Source organism: Cnephaeus nilssonii (assembly GCF_951640355.1).
Source record: "Cnephaeus nilssonii genome assembly, chromosome: 14".
NCBI lineage: Eukaryota > Metazoa > Chordata > Mammalia > Chiroptera > Vespertilionidae > Cnephaeus > Cnephaeus nilssonii.
In genome coordinates this window covers 9486702-9513304 of record NC_137085.1, presented here as the reverse complement: position 1 = coordinate 9513304, position 26603 = coordinate 9486702, and the positions used below count along the sequence as shown (strand labels likewise).

The 26603-nt window shown below is 51.4% G+C and overlaps 1 protein-coding gene across 5 annotated transcripts in view; it reads right to left on the bottom strand.

Annotated features, from left to right (window-relative positions):
* Window positions 1-26603, bottom strand: part of RGS3 (regulator of G protein signaling 3) — a 115288-nt gene that overhangs the window by 27720 nt on the left and 60965 nt on the right. For 2 of the 5 annotated variants that reach the window (XM_079791006.1, XM_079791007.1), the window contains one exon: window positions 14058-24635. The exons of the other annotated variants lie outside the window; for them this stretch is intronic. In XM_079791006.1, the coding sequence (XP_079647132.1) occupies window positions 24528-24635 (108 nt within the window). In that variant the 3' untranslated portion in view covers window positions 14058-24527. Of the gene's footprint in view, window positions 1-14057; window positions 24636-26603 lie in introns of those variants that run through there. 5 annotated transcript variants of the gene reach the window in all.

Here is a 26603-nt window from a genome sequence, read left to right as displayed (position 1 = left end):
TTTGTACCCATCTCTGACAGCACATTCCAAAGAGCTGCCATGCCACCTCCCGTGCACGGAATGCCCACTCTGTGCCAGACCCTGTGCCAAGAGCCTCGCTTCACCCATATCGTCTCATGCAGTAACAGCCACTGTGAGGGAAGATGCCAGCAAAGCATTCTGGTACCCACATCATCTCATTTAACCGGATGAGGCTGGGCCATGGCCTGAGGAAAAGGAGGCAGGGAGAGGTCCAGGGTCTTGCCCAAGGGCACGCAACTGTCAAGTGGAAGGGCCTGCCCTCAAGTCCAGAGCCCATGCACCCACCCACACATATCCTACGGCCTCCCGTGGGACAGGAAGGTGCATGTGGCGCGATACACAGGCGATTTTTATAGCTGGGCAGGAATCACATCTACACGTCAGAGGGGTGGACAGACCAGGATGGAGACCTGCTCCTTGGATGGACAAGAGTCTCTGTAACCAGATTCAGCCTCACCTCCTGCAGAAAGCTTCATGGAGGCTCTCAGGCTGGGTTAAAAGCTTTCCCAGGATTCTCACAGCCCCCTCCCCAAGCCTCCCCATCCCAACTCTGTTGTTACCATTCATCACATGCCTATCCTGGCACTACATTAAAGATTAGGCCTTGCCTGGCCAGTGTGGCCCAGTGGTTGAGCATCAACCTATGAACCAGGAAGTCACGGTTTGATTCCCAGTCAGGGTACATGACTGGGTTTCAGGCTTGATCCCCAGTGGGGGGCATGCAGGAGGCAGCTGATCAATGATTCTCATCATTGATGTTTCTATCTCTCTCTCTCTCCCTTCCTCTCTGAAATCAATAAAAACATATCTTTAAAAAAAAGATTGGGCCTTTATGTCTATACCTCCAGTACCTGGCAATGCATGCTACATGGTAGACATTAAACACATGTGCAAGGAAGGAAGGGAGGGAAGGAGGGAAGCAGGCAGAGAGGACAAGTACAGAGCAGCTCTTTGGATCAGCGGTCGCCAACCTTTCGGACCTCACGGACCACCAGTGGTCCGCAGACCACCAGTTGGCGACCACTGCTTTGGATCAACAGGGAACTTCACTAATGGAGGTCAGAGCAGTGAAGGACTCCATGTCCTGGATGGACAGCAGTTCCAACCCTTGACTTGAGGCACGACCACACCACCTATCATCCTGGGTCCATCCCCAGGCTGCCTCCGGCCTTGGCTCAAGATTTCAGCCAGCCGTTTGGCTCCCAGAGGCTCTGCCCAGCTCTTCTCTGCCTCTCCCAGGTCCCCCACACTCGGCCACCCTGTCCCAAGGGTCTGCGTTCTGCCCTTAGCCCCAGGCTAACCCAACAAAAGGTGAGAAGGACACCACAGAGGGTCTTGGCTACATGAGGGAAAGTGTGCCCGGTTCCAAATTACTTATGGTGTCCCCCGCCTTTCTAAGTTGGGGGCGTTGCTGACAGTTCTCTGGCAGCAGCCTGAGCCACAGTGCCAGGTGCAAGCAGGAGGGAGAGGGGGAAAAGCCACGGGCCGCCTGGAGTGAGGACCTAGGCCCATTGCCAGAGGAAGAGGGACCCCTTCCCCTCTCTTCTGTGCCTGGAAGCTTTGATCTCACAAGTGGCTCACGGCCCTAGCACCCCTCTCCCCAGTGCTGCCTCACCCTCACCCCATCCAGATGCCTGGGTGCAGCGGGCTGTGCAGGGGAAGGTGGCGGCTCCCTGGGGCTGAGCCTGGTTGGCCTGTGGTGAGTGGCTCCAGCCTCTGTGGGCTGAGAGGGCTGAGCCATAAGCAGCCTTGTTTATCCCTGGGAGGAATGATGGCTTTCCCCGAGCAATGACATCTTGGAAACGGCCTGGCTCCACAAACAACAACAAACCTCCCAGCCTCAGCCTGGGCTCCAGCTCGCAGGAGAAGGCTTCTGACCAGGAGCACCTGACAGCAGGGAGGGGGCGGCTGCCTTGCTGAGCCAGACCCTGGCCTTGACCAAGGACTCTGGAAACCCAGGAAGAAGAGAGGGTCTGCAGAGAATCCAAGAATCCGATGGCTGGAAAGAGCCTGGCAATACCTGGTCCAGTCCCTGGTTGCCCCAAAGGGGAAACTGAGCCAGAGGGGGAAGTGCATATTTGCCTGAGATCCTCCAGCAAGCAGGGACTAGAATGTGCCTTAGCCTCCAGCCCTGGCCAACCCAGGGCTTTCTCTACTGCACACACTGTTCTTCCCGAGGAGAGCCGGGCCCCAGCCAGCAAGCCCGGAGGTCCTAGGGGAAAAAAGTGTCGATGCGGAGTCCAGAGAAAAGGAGCGCCAAGACGAAAGCCAGGTACTCTGAGCAATCCAGTTGGTGTGACAGAGAGAGACACCTGGGCTGGGGGGCCGGAGACCCGGGTCTTGTCCCAACTGTGCTGCTGAGTCGCATATAACCTCAGGCAAGTCCTTCCTCTCCTGCCTCATTGCCCTGTGTGTCCAGAAGGCAAATGGACTCCGCCATCGCTAGAGCCTTGGAGACCAAATAGGGGAAAAGCTCTCAGGAGCCTCAGGAACCCAGCTTGGAATGAGCACTCCTTCCACACCTGTGCTTCTTCTCAGGAAACCCGGCAGACCCCTGGTTGAAGAGCCGCCCAGATCGACCCCCCAGGTTGGCACCATCTGAAGGGGCCCCAAGCTGAGCTCCAAGCCACTCGAGTCTGTGCAAAGGACCATAAGCATTGCATTCAAACAAGCCAGGGCTGCGCCTTCTGCCCGCATGCCCAGGCCACGGTGTGGACACCATTCTCGCCCGGTATGACTTCTGAGTGGGCTCTCCCTGTGGCCTCAGCCAGGCTGAAGGCAAGATTCTCCCTGCCTCGCCTCCTGTCAACTCCCCCCTCAACCCCTTGACCCTATGGAGGCAACCCTGACATGCAGAAACGAGGGCCCCTCCAAAGGGACTCCTGGCCACCAATGGACAGACAGACTCCAAGTGGAATAGTTGCTCTAGTGGTGGAAGTGTGGGTGGGATTAAGACTTGGAGAGAAAAGAAGAAACCGGCTTTCCAGGCAGCAGGAACAGCATGTGCAAAGGTGAGAAAGCCGGGCGTGGGGTGACTTCATTGATACCAAGTACTTATAGTCAGAAGCCTCGGCAAAGATGTCTGGTGCCAAGCCCTGGAGACATCCCAACAGGGGGTCCCTTGCCTCAGCTGCCTCTATCTCCACCATCGCCCTGCTGCCTCAGATGCCTGGCGGGGCCTGGAGCAAGCCCGGCTGTAGAACTTGGCTCCCTGAAGGGCCCGCCCTGGGCTAAGCCAGGCCACGTGCTGGAGCTGGGGAAGCGGGCAGGTGGCCCTTGGCTGGGCAAGGAGGACTCCAGGGGCTCTGGTGGAAACTTTGACTGTGGTCACGGTGCCCTGGCTGGGATCCCGCGGGCATTGGTGGGGCAGGCACTGCAGCTCAGCTCCTTCCTTCTAGGAGATCTATCCGCTCCAGCCAGCTCGAGAGGAGAAGCAGCCCCCAGCCACAAGCCTTTAGGCGGCAGAATGTGGAAAGTTTGTGGTGCGTGGCCCCGTGGCCCTGCCCTGAGAGTGCCATACCCACAGCCGAAGTGCACAGCTCGGGCCGCGGTGCTGGCAGCCACGCATCCTGTCGTCACTGTTCCAGGGCGCAGCAGTCCTCCATCTTGGTCCCGGCCATAGACCACGGTGTGAACTTGGATGTGGCCCTTACCCCCTCTGGACCCGGGCTCTTCTTCAGCTCTGAGGTCCCACGCACAAGGGCTCTTCCTGAAAACCTCAGGACAAGAGCAGAGGTGTGGGGCCTCCAAGTTGAGAAAAGGACTGGCCTCTGCCCGCTCACAGCGGCTAGCTCTGTGGGGTGAGTGGGTCCCTGACCGTTACCCCCTTTCCTTACGGGCCTCAGCCGGAGCCAAGGGAGCAGGTGCGGGACCTTTCCCAAGGGGCTCAGGATTCCGAGCATCCCGGCTGCGCTCCCGGTACCATTTCGGCAGAAGTCTCCGGGGGTCGCAGGCAACCCTGGGGGCCCGCCCCCGAGACCACCTCCCTCCCTGACACGGAACTAGGCAAGAGCAGCCTTCCCGGGGGCCTGGCGTGCGGTCAGCATCCCCGACATCACCACCACCACCGCTGGCTGGGCACTCCCTCCCTCCCCAGGCAGTGTCCCGACTTCTGTCACCAAACATTCCTTTCTCCCAGAAAGAAAAGCCGGCTGACCAGCCCCGAAGTGGAGAGCGGCACAGGGCGGAAGCATGCCGCTACCCTGCAGGGTCCCCACCCCTGACACACACACACACACACACACACACACACACACACACACACACACACGCTCCGATCAGAACACACACGGTTTGGTTGCAACATGCCCATCAATGGCTGCCCTGGGGAAGAAACAATAGGAACAGGGGCATAGGGTGGCTTGGACAAGACCCCCCCCACCCCCCCACACACATACCCTGTCCCCGAGGCACCTACCCAGCACACTCCGGCAGGGACCCAGGCGACGCGGGGCTGCCGCTGCCGCCAGCCCGCCCGCCCGCCCAGGTCTCTGCCCGGTGTCCGCCCGGCTCCTCCCGTAGGCGGGCGGGCGGGCGGGCGGGCGGCCGTGTCAGTGGCAGCTCCTGGCGGCCGGCCGGCGGCCGTGTCAAGCAGCTGCCTTCCCAGACAGAGCTTCTTTGTGTCAGCAGAGCTATTTATGGACTTACCCAAGTTCCCCAGGGGAGCGATACCTGCTGGGAAAAGCAGAACCAAATGACCAGGTTCCACCTCCCACATCTAGGTAGCCTCTTCAAAACCCTTGCATCACTCGGCCCTCCCCCTCCTCCTCCTCTTCCTCCTCCCCCTCGTCCTCCTCCTCCTCTTCCTCCTCCTCCTCCTCCTCCTTCAGAGCTCTTCCCAAACACACACCCTGTCCAGCCAGCAGCCACCACTCTGCAGAGCGGCTGGATTTCTTTCTTCCATCAGATAGAAAACTCTGTGATTTCCCAAGCCACTTCCACCCGAGGAACCCGGGATGTCTCAGAGAGGAGTGCTCTGCCAGCCCGCCCTTCAGCCTGCGAGGGGCCCGGCTAGCTCCTGGGCTACCCGCTCATACTTGCGGGCCCTCGCCCCCCCCCCCCGCCCCCGCTATCTGTCCCCCCACCCCAGGCTGGCCCCGGAAGGGAGAGGCATCCATCCCTTACCGTGGCACCCACTGGCACTAGGATCCCGAACTGGCGGCACCCCACACACATCCTGAGGGCTCCCCCTGCGGGGGCAGTGCAAAGCCACCAGCCACCACTCAGGCAGGAGGGAGCCAATCACCGAGGCTTCCCTGTCACGCCCCCACCCCCATGCTGCTCTCATCCCAGTGGGTGGCTGCAATTCAACCCAGGGTCCTGCAGCCAACACAGGCTGACTTTGCAAATGCCACGCCCGCCCCCGCCCCCGGGGTGGGGAAGCGGCGGCTGCCTCAGGCCCCTCCCAGCAGCACCATCCAGTGCAGCATGTTTTTATTTAGCACTTTTGTGTCCCAAACTCTGGGGAATCGGAGATGGACAGGGAGGGCGGGGCTTCCTCCCCTCAATCTGATGCTACAGCAGCCCAAGAGTGAGGGCCACACGTGAGGGGACCTCCCTCACAGAGAGACGAGGGCGGCAGAGGAGAGAACAAGGGACTGGGAAGCAAGGGTCCCCGGTTCTAGCTCCAGCTGCAGCACTGGTCAGCTGGGCATCACTGAGCAAGTCCCAGCCTCCCTGCCCCTTGGTTTCCTCATCCGTAAATCGGGGCTGACCACACCTGACCTGCCCACCGAGGGGATTAATAGAGGGTTCAGTGATCCTGTGCCAGGCACTATTCTGAGAGCATGGCCTTCGTTAAATGATTCAATTAATCCCACCAGCGCCTTGTCAGGCAGGGTCTATCATTACCCTGTGAAGAACCCGAGGTACAGAATGGCAGGGGAAGTTGCCCACGGTCACACCGCTAGATGGGTGTGGAGCCAGGATTGAACACGGTCGGTCCGACTCCAGGGTGCCCCCTCCCAGGCAGGGCAGCCCCACCACTGCGGGCAGCGGCCTGGCCGGCACAGAGCCATTCGGCGCTGCCGCTACGGCTGCTGCAATGGGCTGTCTGATGTGCCTGAGGCCCAAGTTGGGGGTGCCCATCCCGTAGCCAGCTCCCACCTGAACATGCAGGCACCCTAGGATGTCGGCACAGAAACAATGGAACGGGAGGAGTCCCATCCCCCTTTCTGCCTCACCCCACCTCGGCCACTCTGGACTGAAGTGCTGTCCCTTAGCCCCTTACTCTCCTTATGTTAGTCCCAATGCCTCTGAGGGCCCATCTCTGTCTGTCTCTCTATTCCTGTCTCTCTCACACATGCAAGTATAAGAAAATGTCCTTTCTTAGGGGAGACCTGGAACAGCCCTCATCCAAACTACAAACTCCGGCCGATGCTGTGTCTTGTCCCTGGGGGCAGAGCCAAGGCATTTCTTGCAGGAAGCTCCCAGGTCGGAAGGCTGCCATCCAGCAGGCTCCGGGGAAGCGGAGCCCACCCTTGTCCCGAGAAACTGGGAAGTGAGTCTCAGGAGACGGCCAATTCCAACAGGGCTGACTTAATTCCTTCCCAGCGGGGCTGGTTGGCTCCCAGGATGAAATCTGTGGTGGTTGGGATAAGAATTCTTAGGGTGCAGAGCCTGGACACAGGGTTCCTTTATCTGAGAGGAGCCCTTGAGCCTCAGCTCAGCCTTTACCTTCTTTTAATTAACAAATAGTTCCAGAGCACCAACTATGTGCCAGGCTCTGCGCCAGGCCCTGGGGACTGGGTCCCGCACTCACAAAGCTGACAGTCAGTGCGGGAGGCAGACATCAGCCACACAGTCAGGCTAATGAGTCCATAAATAAACATCGTGCCACAGCGGGCAGAGCAGCTCTGCCAGCCCCGGGCACTGGGGCGAGAACAGATCCCGAATGCATCCATCAATGCCCTGGGCCACAGGATAGTCAGGAAAGGGCATAACAGTCAGTGCCTTGAGGCCCAGGCATCTGCCAGGCCAGGCTAGGAGGGCATCTAGTCTCCGGAGGAGCTCAGGCAGCCGCTGCCCTCTCCCTTCCCATGGTTCCAGACACACATCAGAGGGACCTGTGGGCCCTCCCAGTGCACACACAGCCTGGGGCAAGATGGGGGAGTCCCTGACAGCCAGGCTGTCTAAGCTGGAGGGCCCTCAGAGGTCTTCCACTCCAATTCTCCGTTTACAGCCAGTGAAGCTGAGGCCCAGAGAGGGAAAGTGACTTTCCCAAGGAAACGGAGCAACTCAGCGGCAGGGCTGGGCCCAAGGGCTGCGAACTCCCGGTCCAGCGCTCCTTCTGTGGCATCCCAATGCTTCTCAGACCTACATGAGTGACGGTGCTGCTCAGTATAGGAGGGATTGGGATCTAGGGAGCAGCAAGAGCCAGGTGGCTCACTGGCCACAGCATTGGCGCCTGGGCCCTCAGGCCTGGGCCCCACCTATTATGTTTACCAAACACTTACTTGACACTTACTATGTGTGAACGCTGTTCAAAGCACTTCCTGGTTATTGACTCATTAAATCTTCATAACCCTATTGGATGTGATGTCCAATGAACCCATTTTATAGATGGGTAAACTGAGCGTAGGGAGATTAGAAAGCCTGCTCAAGGTCACACACCAGTGAGTGCACAACTATGGATCAACCCTAATCCACTTTCCACTGTGCCCTGCACTACTGCCTAGAGCAGCACCTGGAACAGATGAGCCCCCCAGCAACACTGAGAAGAAGGCTGGGTGGACAGCCCAGTCACGCAGGCAAACTTCACACTCTTCACAAGCTGGCAGCAGCTTCCAGGGCTAGGACCAAGAAGGTTCAGTAGGGAGCCCGTGTGTGCACACCTCCTGTTTTGGGGGGCAGTACCCCAGGCAGAGCCCAAGGCCTTAGAAAGGCCCTAGAGAGATGTGGCAGCAGCAGGATGCAACTCAGGTCCCCTGGACAGGCCGCTCTCCTGCAGCCCCGACCATCCCGAGGTTTCCACCATCTTCCCCTGCTGCCTCCACTGTGTTAAACCTGGTATGTCCAGGCTTGTGTTCCCAAGATCCCATAGTGAGCCCTGCACAGACGGAAACCCACTCACCCGCCCCTGCAAACTCTACCTGGCAGAGGCCAAGCCCCGGCAATGCCCACCTCAGAGAAAGGAATGTACCTGCGAAAGGCGTGAATGAGTTTCCCATCCTGGCTCCTGATCCAAAGTCCAGGAGGATTTTGTCGCAGGGCAGGGAGGAGCGTGATGCCCGCTATGCAGAAACTGGGCACAAGCAAGAGAGAGGTGTGGTCCCAGAATTCCAGAGCCTATGATAGACTAAGACCAAGCCCCGCCTCCACCAGCAGCGGCTGGGGCTTTCATTATCCCTGGACAATGCAAGGACCAGGCCTGCGCTCGGGTGTCTAAGGTAACGGAAGCTTGAGCTGGAACACTGCGGCCCCACCGTCTACAGAGCCCTGCCCCTGCCCCAACGTGCTACAGAAGAGGGTGGTGACCCTGAGCTGCCCTGTGAAACTGTGGAATTGTCTGTATATACCCTCCGAGCCCCAGCTTTGAATCCACTAACCCACTTAGGAAATCTGGTTTTACTCATTGGATCCCACAAGCCCTGGTTTTGGGGAGGGGAGGGGGGCAGGGAGGCGTCTACAGATTCCATGCAGAAAGGCCCTCCCCACCAGAGAGTTAGCCAAGAAACAGTTATTTGTTATTTCCATAACCACTGGATCCCTACTATGTGCTAAAGCCTGTGTCCAGAACTATGGACACAGGCCGACAGGGAAGCAGCCCACCCCTAGGGTCCGACTCGAAGGTCGGCATGGCTGACCTGGCACTGATGCTGCAAGCAGGCACTGTCCTATCAAGTCTGGCCTCTATGACCCGAACCCCAGGGTCTCACACTGCTTGCTAAGGCCATGCGCCTGGCTCTTCCTGGTGGCACTGGCCTTGATCTTGGGGCACGTGCTGCCAGGGGTGGGGTGGGTGGGACAAGAGCAGGTATCCTCAGGTTCAAACTCACAAGGAGCCTGCAGAGCCCAGGGCAAGTCCCTACCCCTTTCCTGGCCTCACACTTAGGTCTCTAAAATGAGACCACACAGGTGTGTCTGGTGGCCCCAGGCCCACTCTTCCCCTTCGATGGTCAGTCCAGGCCTCTCCAGGTTTTCTCAATGACTAGTTTCAGTCAGTGGTGTTTAGAAAGAGCACAGGCTTTGAAATACAACAAATCGGACTGCAAGTTATCTGGGGCCAGTCCACTTCAATGGCTCCGAGTCTCAGTTTGCTCATCTATACAATGGGGCTATTACTACCTGCCTCACTGGGCCCTGTGGGGACTAAATGAGGCAGCACGTATGGAGTGTGTGGCACACAATAAGTGCTCAATAAATAAGAGTATCGCTGTTGTGCTGTCATTGTTGTTGTTATCCGTAAAAAAGACAGAATTTACCCGTGAGAGGGCCAATGCAAAGAGCAGAGTTAAAAGTGCTCTCTATGAGAGGTCTAAGAGATAAGGAACTGCCGTGGTGCCTGGCATCTACTAATAGCGGATAAGCATGAACCATTACTGAGCAACAGGCTACTGTCTTCATCCCCGTCTTACAGATGGGGAAACTGAGGTTCAGAAAGGTGACCAGTATATGGCAAAAGTAATGGCAAACAGGCAGTACAGCTCCAACACCTATGTTCTTAACCTATGTGTTCTGCCCCCGGTTCATGCTCCCAAAATGTCTCCCCCCTTGCCATCTGCCTCTTCCTCGCAACGACAGGCAGCAAGGACAATTCCCAACCTGCTCCCGGGAGCTGGAGCTCCCAGCCACAGCAAGAAGAAGCCCATGCGCAGTGAAAGCCAGGAGACCAAATGTCCTCCCCAGAGAGCTGGCCTTGAGAGCTGTCACTTCTGGATTCCGCCTCCAGCCTGGGTGCATGCTGCAGTCCCCTCAGCAGCCTCGGCCTGACCTTGGGCGGCTGCAGTGGTACAGGATGGCCAAGAGCCGTGACCACCTCCCTTCCTGGCTCCAGCCCAAGCAGCCATATGTTGGCCTGAGATGCCAGGCTTTTGGGAGCAATCCTCGACCCACTGTGCTTGTGCCAGCTCCGGGGACAGGCTGTGTCCTGACTACCCGAGTTCCTGGGAAGTGTTCGGCACAGAGCAACTGGCTCAGATATGTAGAGGCCAGCCCTGTGACCTTGGCTGCTAGATGTGGTTCATCCACACACTCCTCCCGGGCCACCCCGGCTTGAACCGCTGGGCCTCTGCCCAGGCCACCAAATCAGAGGCCATAATGCTGCCATCATGACTGCCATAACTGAGGGAGTGAGCCAACACATAAGCAGGCAGAATCAAGAGATGGAAGGGGTGAGGCTAATTCTTGGGGATATTGCTCAAGGTCCTGAACTCAGCTATACCTGAAGGCTACCCTCCATAACCCCATCAATTCCATTTCCTGGCTGAAGCTAATTTGAGTTGGGCTCTTGTCACTTGCAACTGGAAGATTTCTGACCAGTACTTAACCCAGTGTCTGACATACAACAGGCACTCTGAAATTATCTGTTCACTCAACCACTCAACAAACATTCCACAATGAGAAAGTGACCAGGTTTGCTCTTTAGGAAGAATCATCTTGGCTGCTGTTCAGGGAGGTGACTAAAGGGACAGGAGAAGGTACAGGGAGATCTATAAGGAGGCATGCCGTAGTCCCAGGGACAGAGATGAAGCCTGCAAGAGGGTGGCCGAGCAGAGGGAAAGGGAGGGAGGGGAAGATCCCCAACTCTAAATTCACTGGGAAACCTTTGATGATCCCATCTCCTCTTTGGTCTTGTTTCCTAAGCTGTCTCCTTTCCATCATTCTAGCATCCCTATGTTTTCTCCCTCTGTCAACAAAGTTTTACTGAAAGGTACTGGGGTCAGGCAGGGTCTGGGTCGGGTTTGAGGGTTGGATTTGATAAGCAGGGAATTTAAGCAGCTAAGAACATGGGCTCTGGAGTCAGATCCCTGGTTTGGATCATGACCTACACCTCATGGTAGGAGACCCTGGACAATCTACTGGACCTGTCTGTTCCTTTGTTTCCGCATCTATAAAATAATAATAGTGTTGGGCAGAATACATATTATCGAAGAAGGAAAAAGCACATTCGATAAATATTAGGTGCCATTATTACTATTACTATTATTTGTAGTAGAAAATCAAGAAAGAGGGAATTGAACACACAGAAGATAAATAATTCAAAGAATTAGTTGAACATTTCCCTGAGCTAAGGGAAGACTTGAGTATTCAGAATGAAACAGCTGAAGTTAGTACCAGGAAAAATTACCAAAAGAGAGCAAACAACTAGAAATAATCTAATGAAATTTCTAAATTCCAAAGATTGGAAAGAGAACTCTGCTCATTTCCTTAAAGAAATCTGAGGTTCGGAAAGATTACGTGGCAAAAGCAACGGCACGTGTTCCAACACTGGATGCTGGGATGACAAAGCGCCTGGATCCGCTCCTCAGGAAAAGGGCAAACACTTTGAGACTTACAAACACTGAGAAAGTATGCTACCCACAGACCCTTTCTGGAAAAATCACTCAAGAATGCTCTCCAGACAAAAATGAATCAAAGTCAAGAAGTCAAGAGTGAGATAATGAAGTATGTTAGAGAACGAGAAGCAATGAAGCCAGAAACATTTACTCAGTTAAGTACTGATAACGCATCATTGAGAAGTTAGATGCAATTTAAACAAGTTAGTCTTAAAACATAATAGAACTAATGTTTAAAAACCCTAACAATCAGAAACTGAAATTCTAGATGACTTCAGCGATAGTGTGGAGGCATGAAGAAAAGCAAAGCAAAGTATGGGCCAGCCCACATGCTCATTATGGGTAGTCGGAGGTGAGGACAAACTATTGTAGATCTGGTGTCATTCCTGATATTGAAATGTGTTTGTGAAAAAGTAAGGGTAAAACCACTGGCAGATTAGAGTTAGGTGTATAACTTCAGAGGAAATTTTGCAGAGTAGTGGAGATTGGTCTTGGGATGTTGACTACTATTAACCCATATTATGAAGCTATAGTAATGGAGTCTCAACCGGATGTAGTATTAGATTAATGAGGAAGACAAGAGCATTAAGAAACCCACCCACCGATGAGATGGAGGGAGGTAATGGGAGAATAAGGACACATATGTAATACCTTAATCAATAAAGAAAGTTAAAAAGAAAAAAAAGAAACCCACCCACCTATGTCTGGAAATTTGGTCTATAAGAGAGAAAAGGAAAGATGATTCAAAAATTAAGTTTGGGAAAATTATTTAACCATTTAAGGGAAAATTTTAATGAGAGTTCCATCTGACACCAGGTATTAAATTAACTGCAAATAAGTTGAAAATATGAATATACTTGAATAAAATATAGAAGAATATTCATTATAATCTTGGAGTGTGAAAGACCTTAGAAAATATAGTCCTTCTACCCCAACCCCCACCCAAAGGCTTGACTATCAAAAGATTTGATTACAAAAAATGTTAATTTCTGAATGATTAGGGATACTATAAATAAAGTTCAAAGACAAATGGCAAATTGGAAAAGATATTTGTAACCTATATCATAAGTAAATGGTTAATATTCTAGCCATATAAATAAGTCAAAAGCCCCAGTAGAAAACTGGCAACTGATATGAACTGACAAGCAAAGAAAAAGAAATATAAGTGACTAATAAATGTAAAGAGAAGCTCAACCTCACTAATAATCCAACAATTGCAAATTAAAATAAAATATATTTTTTCACTTCTCATACCAACAAAGAATTAAAAGAGCTGTAACACCTAGGATTAGGTAGGGTGCAGGAAAATAGGCACCCTCACTCACTATTAATAGGAATGTGAATTGTACATTTCCGTAACCTCTCTGTTCCTTTGCTTTCTCATCTGTAAAATGAGGATAATAAGAATAGTGTTGGGCAGATGACATGTTTACATAGAAGAAAAATATTTGCAGAGCATGTTGGTAGTGTCACGCTCTTTTCTACAGAAAAATGCGATAGGATGTTGTACACAGGGCATTCTTAGGATGTTTATTGCAGCATTGCTCATAATATCAGAATATTGGAAACAGCTGATTGCACATCAACAGGGGAGTAGTTAAATAAATTATGGTCCATTGGCTACTAAGAATAAAGAGAGAGAACTTCAGGTACGGATGTAAAAGATTTATACACTGAGTGGCCAGATTATTATGATCTCTGACTGCATAATAATCTGGCCACTCAGTGTATATCCTATATAATAAAAGGCTAATATGCAAATTGTCCCCTCGACCAGGAGTTCGACCAGCAGGCAAGCCAGCCAACCATCCATGTCCCCTCCCCCTGGTCAGGCTGGCCGGACCCCACCCATGCACAAATTCATGCACCAGGCCCCTCTAATATATATACTAGAAGCCCGGTGCACGAAATTCGTGCACGGAGGGGGGTTGTCCCTCAGCCCAGCCTGTACCCTCTCCAATCTGGGACCCCTGGAGGGATGTCCGAAACGGGCAGTCGGACATCCCTCTTACAATCCAGGACTGCTGGCTCCCAACTGCTTGCCTGCCTGCCTTCCTGATTGCCCCTACCAGCTTCTGCCTGCCAGCCTGATCACCCCCTAACCACTCCGCTGCCAGCCTGGTTGATGCTTAACTGCTCCCCTGCCAGCCTGTTTGCCCCCAACTTCCCTCCTCTGTCGGCCTGGTCACCCCTAATTGCCCTCTCCTGCAGGGTTGATCACCTCCAACTGCCCTCCCTTGCAGGCCTGGTCCCTCTCAACTGCCCTCCCTTGCAGGCTGGGTGCCTCCCAACTGCCCTCTCCTGCTGGCCATCTTGTGGTGGCCATCTTGTGTCCACATGGGGGCAGGATCTTTTACCACATGGGGGCAGACATATTGTGTGTTGGAGTGATGGTCAATCTGCATAGTACTCTTTTATTAGATAGGATAGAGGCCTGGTGCATGGGTGGGGGCCAGCTGGTTTGCCCTGAAGGGTGTCCCTGATCAGGGTGGGGTTCCCTTGGGGCGTGGGGCGGCCTGAGCGAGGGGCCTGTGGTGGTTTGCAGGCCAGCCATGCCCCCTGGCAACGCAAGCGGAGGCCCTGGTATCTGGAATTTATTTTCCTTCTACAATTGAAACTTTGTAGCCTGGAGCGGAGCCAAGCCTGCTGCTCCCTCCCCGGCCGGCAGCCATTTCTGTTGCAGTTAATTCACCTTCTATAATTGAAACTTTGTTGCCTTAAGCGGGTGGGCCCTGCCAGGGTGTGCGGAAAGCTTTGCTTCCCTTGTTGCCGCCGGCAACCCTGGCCTGCTTTCTCGAGCTTCGTTCTGCCACCATTTCTGTTTGAATTTGTTTACCTTCTATAATTGAAACTTTGTAGCTTGAGTAGAGGCTTAGGCCTGGCAAGGGCAGGCTGAAAGCTTGGCTTGCTCTGTTACCTGGCAAACCTTGCTCTCTGTGGCTGTAGCCATCTTGGTTGGGTTAATTTGCAAACTTGCTCTGATTGGCTGGTGGGCGTGGCTGGTGGGCATGTCGAAGGTACGGTCAATTTGCATATTACCTTTTTATTAGGTAGGATATACAAACACACACACACACTGAGTAACCATATTATTATGTGTTCAGAGATCATAATAATCTGGCCACTCAGTGTATGTTATATTGAGTTTTAAAAAATGAGTTACAGAAACTTTTGTATGATGATATTATCTAGTAAGATAAAACATAGTCTATGTATACATATGTGCATGGAATAATATTTGGAGAGACCACACCAAGCTTATAGCAGAGCTGAGGAATGGGGATTTTCTTTATTTTATCCAGTTTAGTAATGTTTCAGATTTTTTGTACAAGTATATATCAAAGAACATATATAAGGCTAAATAAATAAATATTTTCATTTGTAAATAGATTTAAACATTTTAATTTCCTCAAATAAGTTTAACAAAAATATACAAGACCTATAAGAAAAAAATTTTCTTTTCAAAAGTTTACTTGGGAAATAATAAATGAGGAGACATAATCCTATTCCTGGATGGAAAGACAGTATTGAATAGACCTCAATACTCCCCTTTTTGATATTATATTTTTAACATAAGCCTAATCAAAATCTCAATGAGATTTTTGGGGAGGGCAGAGAGGAAGTAGGGACTGAATAAAATTATACTAAATTTCACTTAAAAGGATAAATATGTGAGAATAATTTTTTTTCTTAATTTTTAAAAAGAGTAATGAAAGGGTACTTATGCTAACATAATGTAAAAAGCAATGGAACAAATAACTGAGAAAAATAAAAGGCATTCTACCTCATACTATATACCAAAGTAATTGCAAATAGACTAAAATGTTAAAAGTTGAAAAACAACCTGACAGACGTGGCTCAGTGGTTGAGCATTGACCCATGAACCAGGAGGTCATGGTTTGATTCCAGATTGGGCACATGCCCGGTTGCAGGCTCGATCCCCAGTGGGGGGCACACAGGAGGCAGCCATCAATGCAACGCTCTCATCATTGATGTTTCTATTTCTCTCTCCCTCTCCCTTCCTCTCTGAAATAAAAAAAAAAAAAAAAAAAGTTGAAAAATAAAACCATTAAGTTCAAGGGAGGTGCAATGACTATTATATAAACCTTGGGTGACTACCATAACACCAAAGGAAAAAATATTTTTAAAATAAACAGATATGATATTAATCATCAGAAAATGTAATTCACAACTGCAATGAGAAACTACTTCACACCCAGTAGGATGGGCCTAATTTAAGAAATGGGAAAATAGTAAGTGTTAGAGAGAATGTGGAGAAATCGGGATCCTCATACACTGATGGTGGGAATATAAAATCATGCAGCCACTTCAGAAAACAGTCCAACAGTTCCTCAAAAAGTTAAACATAGAGTTATTATTGGACTCAGAAATTCCACTCCTACGTATATATCCAAGAGAAATGGAAACACAGGTCCACACTAAAACTTCCACACAGACGATTATAGCAGCATTGTGCAAGCAACCCAAATATTCATCAAGCGATAAATGGATAAACAAAATGTGGTAGATCCACATAATGGAATAATATTCAGCCATAAAAAGGAATGACACGCATGCTACAACATGGATGAACCTTGAAAACATTATGTGAAGTGAGAGAAGCCAGTCACAAAAGACCAAATACTATGATTCTATTTATATGAAATGTCCAAATCAATAAAGACAGGAATGGATTCGTGGTTGTTTATGGCTGGAGGAGATGAGAGAATTGGTGATACTCTCTCATTATTGGTGTTGCTATTTCTCCAGATAAAGGTTACTAGCTAAAGGGCATGGTTTCTTTGGGAGATAATGAAAATACTGTAAAATTGATTGTGGTAATGGTACTAAAAACCCACTGAATTGTATACTTTTAGGAGATAAATTGTTTATGTGAATAATTTCTTGATAAAGCAACTATCAAAGCAATGCAGAGATCTGATTACCTATGAATAAAAAACATTTGTAATTTTAAAAATGATAAAAAAATGAAAGACTAACACAAATGTCTTTATTAGATAAAGAACTCCTGATTAAACTATAAACCACCCAATTAAAAAATGAGCAAAAAAATACCTTGAACGCATGTTCACAAAACATAAGTAACAAAAGGGCATATAAATAAATATTCAACCTCTCTAGTAATCCAAAAACGAACCTACTAAAAGAAATGTAACAATGCACAGTGTTGGTGAGGGTGTGGGGAAATGGTCCTTCTCTTACCCAGACTGTTTCAGTTTGCTCAGGACTAAAGGGTTTCCCAGGAAGCAGAACTTTCCGTGGTAAAAAGGCCAAGTTCTGGGCACAGCAGGATAGGTCGGTCAATCTACAGTATGGGTTATATAGCACAACCGATCTGGAGGGTCACTGGCAACAGATATCAAGAACCTCTTTTACAAATACACACTCTTTGACATGAAAATTCTACTACCAGGAATTTATTCTAACAAAATGTTCATTCATTCATCAGATATTTGTGGAGGGTCAATCATTTTCACTAGATGCTGGAGATACCAATATACACCCACAAGGATTTGTGAAATATCAAGTTTTTGTAAAAAATGAAAAAATGGAAACAACCTAAGTGTTAAACTTCGGGAAACTATTTAAATAAAGCCTGTTTCATCTACACCAGGGGTGGGGGACGTATAAGGCCTGTGAAATCATTTCGTCTGGCCCTGCCAAGGCATTAGGGGTGTGTTAATTAAATTTTTGTCCAAAGATAGCAGGCTAATTTTTAAGTTGATAATTTTGTACGGCCCGAGAATGATGTTATAAATATCCAAATGGCCCTTGGCAGAAAAATGGTTCCCCACCCCTGATCTACATAATGAAATATTCTGCAGGCACTAAAAATGATGCTGGAGAGGAACATTTATTGACATGGAAACATGGATACACTACAGGGTTAAATGGGGAAAAAACAAGTTTGAAAATTGTGTGCACTAGTAACTACAACTTGCAAATAAGATATATGTGTGTATAAACAATTGCCCGACGAGGATACACCCAAACATGTTAACAGTGGCTATCTCTGGGTGTTGGGATGAAGGGTGAACTTCATTTCCTTCTCCTGGTTCATCTGTCTTAAACGTTTTCTTCATGATAAACGTAATTTTTGCAACAACACAACAACAAAAACGCCAACTGCATTAAAAGCAAACACCGGCATGCCCCATGGGGGAGGCCGCAAGGAAGGGGCTGCAGAGAGGTGAGCACATGTTCATGCTTGACCTAGTGATGACGGCACCTTTACTGAGTACCTTCTGCATGCCAGGCACTTTGCACACCCAGCCCTTTAATCCTCACAAGAAACCAGTGAGATAGGTGCCCTCGTCTCATCGGACGGATGCTAGGTGGTCCACCGGTAATTCCACAGCTGGTGAGAGGCACAGCTGGCATTTGAACCCTGGCCTGCCTGCTTCTATACCCAGGCCCCTGCCTCTACCTTAGCTGCCTCTGCTTGTTCCTGGGGCAGGGCAGAAAAGAAAGAGGTCCGAGGCCACTAGACCCTCTCTCCTGCAGACCAGTTTTATGCCCCCGCCTTGTACTCTCTCCCTGCAGACAGTCCAGGGGGCGACAGGAGGACACATCAGCAAGGATAGGGACACCAGTAAAGGGAAGGCGTGGCGCTGGAAGGCCAGCTGGCTGAGGTCAGGGCTCAGGGCAGACTAGAGGGGGACTCCTCGCCTGCTGGGCGACTCTCAGGAAGCCCAACCACATCCGGCCCCAGGAATTCCCAGGCCCTGTGCTCGCCCAGAGGCAGTGAGAGAAAACCTCACCAGGCCTGGAGCCGCCCTGCTGAAACAGCAGGAGGAAGACAGCCTGCCATCCGGGGCCTTCTCCCGGGACTCTGTGGCTGCTGGCCAGTCCTTTCCCCTCTCCCGGCCTCCGGAGCCTCCCCTTCTGTATGAGAAGGGGACGTGAGGGCTGATGCTCCAGGACCCTCCCAGACTGAAACCCTCTGAATCTACGGCACTTCCTCACAGAGGGCCTGGCAGGAAGAGGAAGGGGGCGAGGTCCCACCCAGCTCCCGAAGGAGCCCCCTGCTCTTCCCCTCAGCGCTGATCCCAGTGCTATTTTTAGAGCAGACCAAGGGAGCTTCTCCGCCAGTCCTGCCAGGCTCCAACCTCCAGGTGAAATACAGCAGCCTCATTCATTCCACTCCAGCAAGGACACGCCAGGAATTGGGAGACAACTCAGCCTCCTAGACAGCCGCTGCCCACGCCTTTAGCCGGGCCATTTCTCACTATTTCCTTTACAGCCCAAGGTGGTGACTTACTCTTCCTAATGACAACCCAGCGGAGTGAGATGACGAGAGCATGTCTAAGACAATCTGAGTCCTTCCCTCCTCCCAACCTGGCAAACTTCGAAAGTCACTAAAGAGGAGCGCTGGCGGCCTACAAGGTTAAGGGGGTTGGGTCCTAGTTCCAGCTCTAGCATCAACCATGTGCCCTTGGCCAAGTTCTTGCCTCTCTTGGTCTTAGTGTCTACAAATCAGTTTGTTAATCAATTGATCTCCGTGGGGGTAGCTTCTCAGTTCCACATTCAAAGACGGTATGGTTCGATCAAATTTCTAATCACTCATAAGATAAATACTATATTCCCAATTGTGGTTTTGTGTTGAAGAGAGGTGAAGAAATTTGCCCAAAGTCACACAGTGAGTTACCAGAAAATCAGGATTTGAACCAAGGTCTTCAGAATCCTATGCTGGTTTACTCTGAGGGCAATGGGCTCGGCGAGAGGGGAAGAGAACCACAGGGACAGTTTTGATCAGGGCTTCTTTCTCTCTGAGGATATACAGGGATCAGCATGGAATAAGATGGAATCCATGACCCGGAAGTGAACCTGGACAGGTTGCTTAATAAACCAAGTGGGGACCCAGGCTCTGGTCTTGCAAAGCTGAGGTGCAACAGAAACAGCTCGGAGTCAAGAGAGTCAGGACACCTGAGTTCTAGTCCCAGCTCTGCCACTAATTTGTCCCATGACCTTGGCCAGGCCACTTCCTGTTTGTGAGCCTCAGTTTCCTCATCTAGATTTCTAGAACATGGGAGGTTTGAATTGTGTGACCCAGTTCAATTCTACAACATCTACTAAGGGCCAGGCAGTAACAGAAAAATAAGTAAGATACAGCCTCCACTGGCTTCCCAGGAGCCCACAGCCTCACAGGTGAGACACATCCGCCTGCCACACAGTGCTGAGAATGAACCAGATACTATGGAAATGCGGAGGGGGAAAGCCACGACCTGGGGTGCAAGTCTGAGAAAGATGTCTCAGGGAGGTGCCAAGCCTTGAAGGTCGGGAATTGCATTCAGCAGAGACAACAAGGAAGGCAGGCAACATCAGGCAGAATAAGCAGTCTAAACATGAATGTGCGTGGGGGACTTGGAGAAGGGGAAATAGTCCAGTGTGGCCAGGGTGCGAGCACAAAGCAGGAGCACAGTACAACCAGGGAGAACCTTGAGAACCAAGCTGAGACCCGAGCTTGATTCTGAAGACCAGGGCCTCCCACACTGGCCTTGAAGCAGGACTGTGGCTGCTCAGCCTCCCCTTCACCTTCAACTTGGATGGTCCATGATTGCTGGAAAGCAGTACAAACAGAGCAATCAAAAGCAGGCGCTCTGGAGTTGGGCCACCCAAGTTCCAATCCCAGCAGCCCACTAGCTGTGTGACCTTGGGCAAGGTTCTAAACTTCTCTAAGATAGCGCCTTCATATATCAACTGGGTATGATGAGGGTAAAGGTGTAACAGGGATAATGAACCCCATGAGGCTGAAATGAGGATTGAAGAGACAAACGTAGGTCCAAAGCTTGGCACTGGGCCAGATTCACAGTACACATGCTCACCAAATTACTTAGTGTTATTGTTCTACCCTTAAACCAAAGATCTGGGAACAATTCGGAGGATGCTGGCCCTATTCAGAGAAAGGCTTGAGGGGAGACAAGGTCAAGACAGGATAGACGGTCAGGTTGTGCTGTCTTTGTTAAGAGCTAAAAAAGGAATGACAAGATGGCCGAGTCCAAGGGTAAGACTTGAAGAAGGCAGTCTACCCACAGGCAGACAGGCAGCAAGGAGGTGGGAGGGGAGCTGGAGAGTCTGCTTCTTTGGGGGGATATCTGAAATCCTGTCCAGTTGATTCCCAGTTACTTAGAGTTGAGATTTGAAACCAGTCAATTAGCAAGATCTGGGCCCAGAACCTGGAACAGTCTCTCCCCGCCCTCCACAGGGCTTGGGTCGAAGGCCTCCTTCCCGGCTCTTGCTCCGTGCACCCGGCCTGAAGCTGAAGCCATCCTTTTCTGCCTTTGGCCCACGTGCCATTGCTGCCGGGTACCCCAAGGCTGTGTCTGCTGGTCCTCTTGAATGCCAGACTCAGAAGGGGAAGGGAGTCAACCCACAGTCCCAGTGCCAAGCCCCCACCCGACCCCCAGCCTGTCTTGAGGAGCTCCACGATGTCTTTTATACCAGACTTTGCAAATCTTGTGTGAAGCTATTGAATCTTTCAGCCTGGGCCACCCCTCAGGAAGATGAACGCTGGAAGTTCATTCTCCATGGTGTAGAGAATATTGTATCTCACTTATTTGTCCTAAAGCTTTAGGACAAATAAAAGCTTAAAAGGCCACAACTTCTACATGCAGGAGAGCCCCCTCCTGCCTCTTCCTGGAGGAGATGACAGATTTCTCTCACTCTCATTCCAAAAAGACAATTTTTTTTTTTTTTTTACATTGGAAAGAGCAATGGATTAACTTCAAAGGCCTGGGCTTGAGAACTAGCTCGGCCTCTTACCAGCTGAGTGACCTTAGATAAATCATTTAACATCTCTGAATCCTAGTCCCTTTCATCTGAGAGCTGGGAGGCCTAGGGGAGATAATGCCTGGGGTCCCAGATTACCATCTCCAAAGCCCATGCTCTCCCTGTGGGGAGCCCTCCCACACTGTGAAACTGCCTGCGCCTCACTTGACAGAACGCTCATGGTAACATGTGTGAAAAAGGAAGACTCTGGTGGCAGAATATATTTTAAAAAATTTAAACAAAGAATAAAAATACTAGATATAAATAATTGTCCTCATTATTTCCAACAGGTCCCAACTCCCCAAGGGCCAAAAGACCCAGGGCCAGCAGAGTCCCGGGCATGACTGCACACAGAAGAGAGGAGAGTTTCAAAAGACCCAGAACCTGAGACACATAAGCGGGTACAGAGGGTATATACCGGGAACTGAAGGATCACTTTGTATTCAAATCACACAGATGGCCTTTTCAACAATACATGCTTGTGCTCCCATCCTCCCAGCTCCCAGGCCCTGAGACACCAAACCAAGACAATTGGCCCATCAGGAAAGAGACCATTGTGTGGGCTTCTTGGGTGATTTATGTGGAGGGAGGGGCTCGGCTGTGTTTCCCGTGATTATGACTCTCAAATGCAATTTTGATAGCTTGTTCGCCTTCCCGGACTGCTGGGATGGATGGGGGTGCTGAAGAGCGGTGGCCACCGGTCAAATTGCATCTTCTCAAGCTCCCGGAGTCAAATTAATGATGTCCTCGATTTGAGAGGCAGAGCAGCCACGGCACTCTGACCACCGTCCCTGGAAAGATGGGGTCCTTCAGGAGCTGATGTCTGCTTCCCCAACAGCTGGCGGGACCGAGGACCCTCATGTGAGCATCCACCCCACTCAGCAGCTTACTGAGACAAGCTGGGGGAGAAGCCCTGTCCCAGGCCTGGGTGCTGCATTCGGATGCACCATTTCCCTGTGCCCAGAACTCCTGTCCCCTGCACCTGTCTGGTGGACAGAGGTAGGTCCCAGGTCCCAGAGAGGCAAGCTTGCTCTCTTCCCAGACAGGCGAATCTCCTGTGCCCCACATTCCCCTTAATGTCATTTTGTAAGGGAATCAAATGAAATCAAAGTGCAGCAGCAGAACTGTCTGTGCAGACCCAGCTGCGCAGCCTCTCAGAATTAACCCCGCGGCTGAGTCCTGGCTGACGGACAGTGTGCATCCCTTGTCCCACTTCAGCCCCGGTCTATTCCCTGCTGGGCGGGGGGACTGGCTTGGTCATGAGCACATACATGCCATCTCCTGTTAGACTGCTGAGGCCACATGCCCCATCTTTCCTAGACTGAGAGGGGGGTAAGGGAAGAATTCTCGTCGGGGCCACCCTTCTTGGGGTTCCAGTGGCCACCGCAGTGGAGCAAACTCACCAGGGCACAGGCCCCTCTCTAAAGACATGGAAGAGGTCTTACAGGACACGACGCAGACTATCCGGGCTATGGAGCTTCTGGCCTCTCTGACCCCTTTCCCTGCAAGTGAGCCTGACCTACACACCTCCCTCCTGCATAAGCTATGTCACTGACACCTGCAGCCTTGGGCTGTCCTCATCCCAGGCAGTTAGCAAACGTGTGAGAGCTGTCCAACCCTGGGCTCCAGTGGGGGTGCAGCCAGCAGCCAGCTGGCTGAGCTCTAGGCACCGTCCCCTGGATAGGCCTTTCTTTAGCCCTGAGGCAAGACAGTTTCCTGTAGAGTGCTGAGCCACACCTCGCCCTGGGCCCTGACCTGAGGAGCTCTGCAGAAAACAAACCAAATCCATTTCCAGAGGTTTGTGCTCCAGCTTCCAATCAGACCGTTCATCAGAGAATGGAGGGACAGCACAGATAAGCCCTGAGGGCTGTGAACGTCCCACCTTGGCCAGCAAAAGCACCCACTGCTCCCAACTCCCAGAGGCATTCCCAGAACTCAGCACTGGGCCCTACCCAGGCCTGGCCAGGAGGGGGTCTGGGAGGAAGGCCCCAATCCTCTCTTGCATCCACGGAGAGAGCAAGGCACAGTGGAGGATGGGGGAGGGGCGAAGAAATGGGAGAATTCTCTGTGCTCATTCCAGAGCCTCTACCACATCCCCACCTCCCCAGCCACCATCTAGGACAGGCCACCCCCACCCCTAACCTGGAGGTCTAAGGGGACCCCTAACTGATCTCCTCAGAGCCAGGTGGGCACCTCCTGAAACTGACCTTCTAGAAATGTGCCTGAAACTCTATGACTCTCTTTCTCGAAAGCCTTCACTGGCTTCCCATTGTATCTAGAACAAAATCAATAAAATATGAACCACCACAGCCCTGTGCAATATGGCCCCCACCCGCTTAACTGCCTCTTCACTGAGCTCCAGCCACAGGGGCCTGGCCCCGTTCCTCCTGAACGCCAAGCTTCCCATTTCAGGTACTCTACCCAGCCCGTCCCATATGCCTGGAATACTCTTTCCAAAGTCCTTGAGTGGCTAAGTCCATTTTCTGGCCCGCAGGACCCAGCTTAAGAGTTACGATCTCCCCCACCACACACTACACACACACACATGATCTAAATATTCTCTCTTACAGGAATCTGTTCTTTTACTTCCTAGATTATCACAGTTTGTAATCACATGAGAGTGTGTGTGTGTGTGTGTGTGTGTGTGTGTGTTCATTTATTTAATGCGACTCCCCTACTAGGACTGAAATCTTGATAAGAGCAGAGATCATGTCCATCTCATTCTCCGCAGTATCCCCAGGTCTTAGCCCAGAGCCTGGCATAAAGTAGATGCCCCCAAAATATCTGTTGAATGAAGGAATGAATGAGTGAGTACAGATGAATGAATGGGTGACGATGTCTTCTGGCAGTGGAGGGTCATGGCATTGTTCTCCACCAGGGCTGACCTCCCAGCCTCTCCTGCTGCCCCCAAGGCAGGCGCTGGAACCACCAGAAGCCCAGATGCTATTTCACCTCCTTCTTCCTTGTGGGAAATAAGTTTCTGAGTCTTCTCCATTAGGACTTTCTGATGCCAGTCTGCAGGCGCCCTGAGGGCCTCTCACACCACGGCAGTCCTTCTGATGCCAGTCCACACACACCTGTGGGGCTGCTCCCTTCAGATGACCCTAGGCCCACCATCTTGGTCCTCAGTTTTGGGTCCAGTTGAGGTGAGGTTACTGTGTGGTAGGGGATGCCCAAGAAAGGGTTAAGTTGCCAGAAGCAGAGTCCGGCCTTTGGGTTTGCTCAGCCAATCAGAGTCTGTCCTGATGAGGTAAAGCTTCTATCCTGGGTGGCATTGGTTGAGTTGGCCAGCCCCATCTCCTGCTGGAGGGAGCCGTAAGGGTGGAGTTTCTGTGGAACCAGACAGAACTGGAATTAGCTTGCTGTCTACTCAGGCCTGGGCTGCCCGACTCCAGAACCTGCCCCTGCTCCTTTCTAAGGCGCTGAGACAGACCCTGGCCATCTCCCAGGGCCCTGTCTAGCTTCCCAGTAGAGATGACAAGGTGGCACACCTCAGCATCACATCTGGAAAAAGTCTCACAGCCAGAACAGACCCAGGAGGCCTCAGTTTCCCTGCCTGAGCCCTGGAATACAGCAGTTGGTACAGGAAGTGACGTGGAGCAGTCGTCACAGGCACTCAGAGCAGCAGCATTCAGCTTCAATAAACAAAGCCACTAGAGGAATCTTCCTATATAGACATGACTTTATTAATCATCATAATTCACAGAGTTCTTCTTGTGCGCCGCTTTGCTAAGCACATGGCATGAGCCTAATCCTCACAAGAACCCTGTTAACCCATCTACTTTGCTGATGAAAAAACTGAGTCTCAGAGTGGCTCAGGGTCTCGCCTGAGGCCGCAGAGCGGGAAAGTTTGTATCTCCCTCATCGCTTGCTATGCTATTTTTGAATGACCGGTTGGCATATCTGTCTCCACCGCTGGACTGTGATCTCCCCAGGAAAGAGCGTGACAGATTCGTCTGTGCATTGCCACCATCAGGCCCAGGGCGTGCCCTGAGAACAGGGTAGAACAGGCTGTACCGCACCCCCTTCTCATCCCTGATGGCTCAGTCAAAAGCCTGCCCTCCTCAGAGGCTTCCCATTGCCCAGCCCAAAGCTGTGCACACGGTGGGCTCAGGGGTGGTTCACGGAACGGACGGCAAATGTGCAGCCGCGACCCCACTAGACGGCTCTTAGGATCCACCAGGCACCGCCTTTAATACTCAGCTTGCCACTCTGGTCCCTGTCACGTCTGTCTAATTAAAGGAAAATTCCAGAGGACAGGAATCCAGTCTTGTACATCTCCATGACCCCAAAGGACCTAAACAAGAGTCTGGCACAGCGTAGGCATTTATTATGTATATTTGATTGAATAACCAAAGTCATGTGTATCTGTCTGCCCTACTCGCTTAGAGCCTCAATGGCCACAGGGCAGAAAGACCACCTCTGAGTTCTAGATGAGTTGCATGGCAGCATGCCCTGCGCAGGGAGTTTGGTAAAAGTCATCCCAGGCAGAAGAAGAAAGATAGGTTCCCTCCAGGGAATGATAATGAAGCAAGAGAGGGGACAGATAATGAGGAAGAAGGGAGTGGTGAGCAGAAGACAGAGGCTGGGAGAGCGGAGGGAGTGGGCCATTTATTTCTACAGAAAGATGGAGAGCATGCAGGCCAGCCCCAGCAGCCTTCTACCTACTGTGGTCGGCTAATAGTGAGCAAGAAAAAGGCAATGGATTCCCCAGAGAAGAAATGCAGTCCACCTGCTGCCGGCCTCATTGTGTCCACCCTGCCACAGCTGGAACCCCCACCCCGCAGTCCACAGGCCACAGGCACCTCAAAGACAGCACCGAAACCCTGTGCCTGCCTGCCCCTTCCCACCTCCAAGAGAGAAACAGACCTGGCCCCTAAGACAGCAGATTTCACAGGCAGTCAAGTAATGCAACATCTTTAGGGTACAATTCCCTACTGGAGACCGGATGACCCCAGGTCCTCGGCTCTCATGAGTGACCAGAATCGCAAAGCTTGACGAGCTGGATGGAAAGAGCCACCAGACCGATGCACAGATGGAACCCCGGAGGCCACGCGGGAAGTGGTTGCGGGAGGACACACGCAGGCAGTACCTCTCTATCCTCCTTTGACTCCATCTTGCTCCAATGCCCTCTGTCCTTCCCAACGAGCATTTCGCGTTCAGGGCACCTCACATTTATTATGTTTTGCAAATTTGGGGGAACACTTTGCATTCTTTGAAATGTTTGAAGCATCTCTATTCGAAGGTGTCAACAAATACGGGCGAAAGGAATGAGGTTGCGAAGGGGCAGCGTAGGAG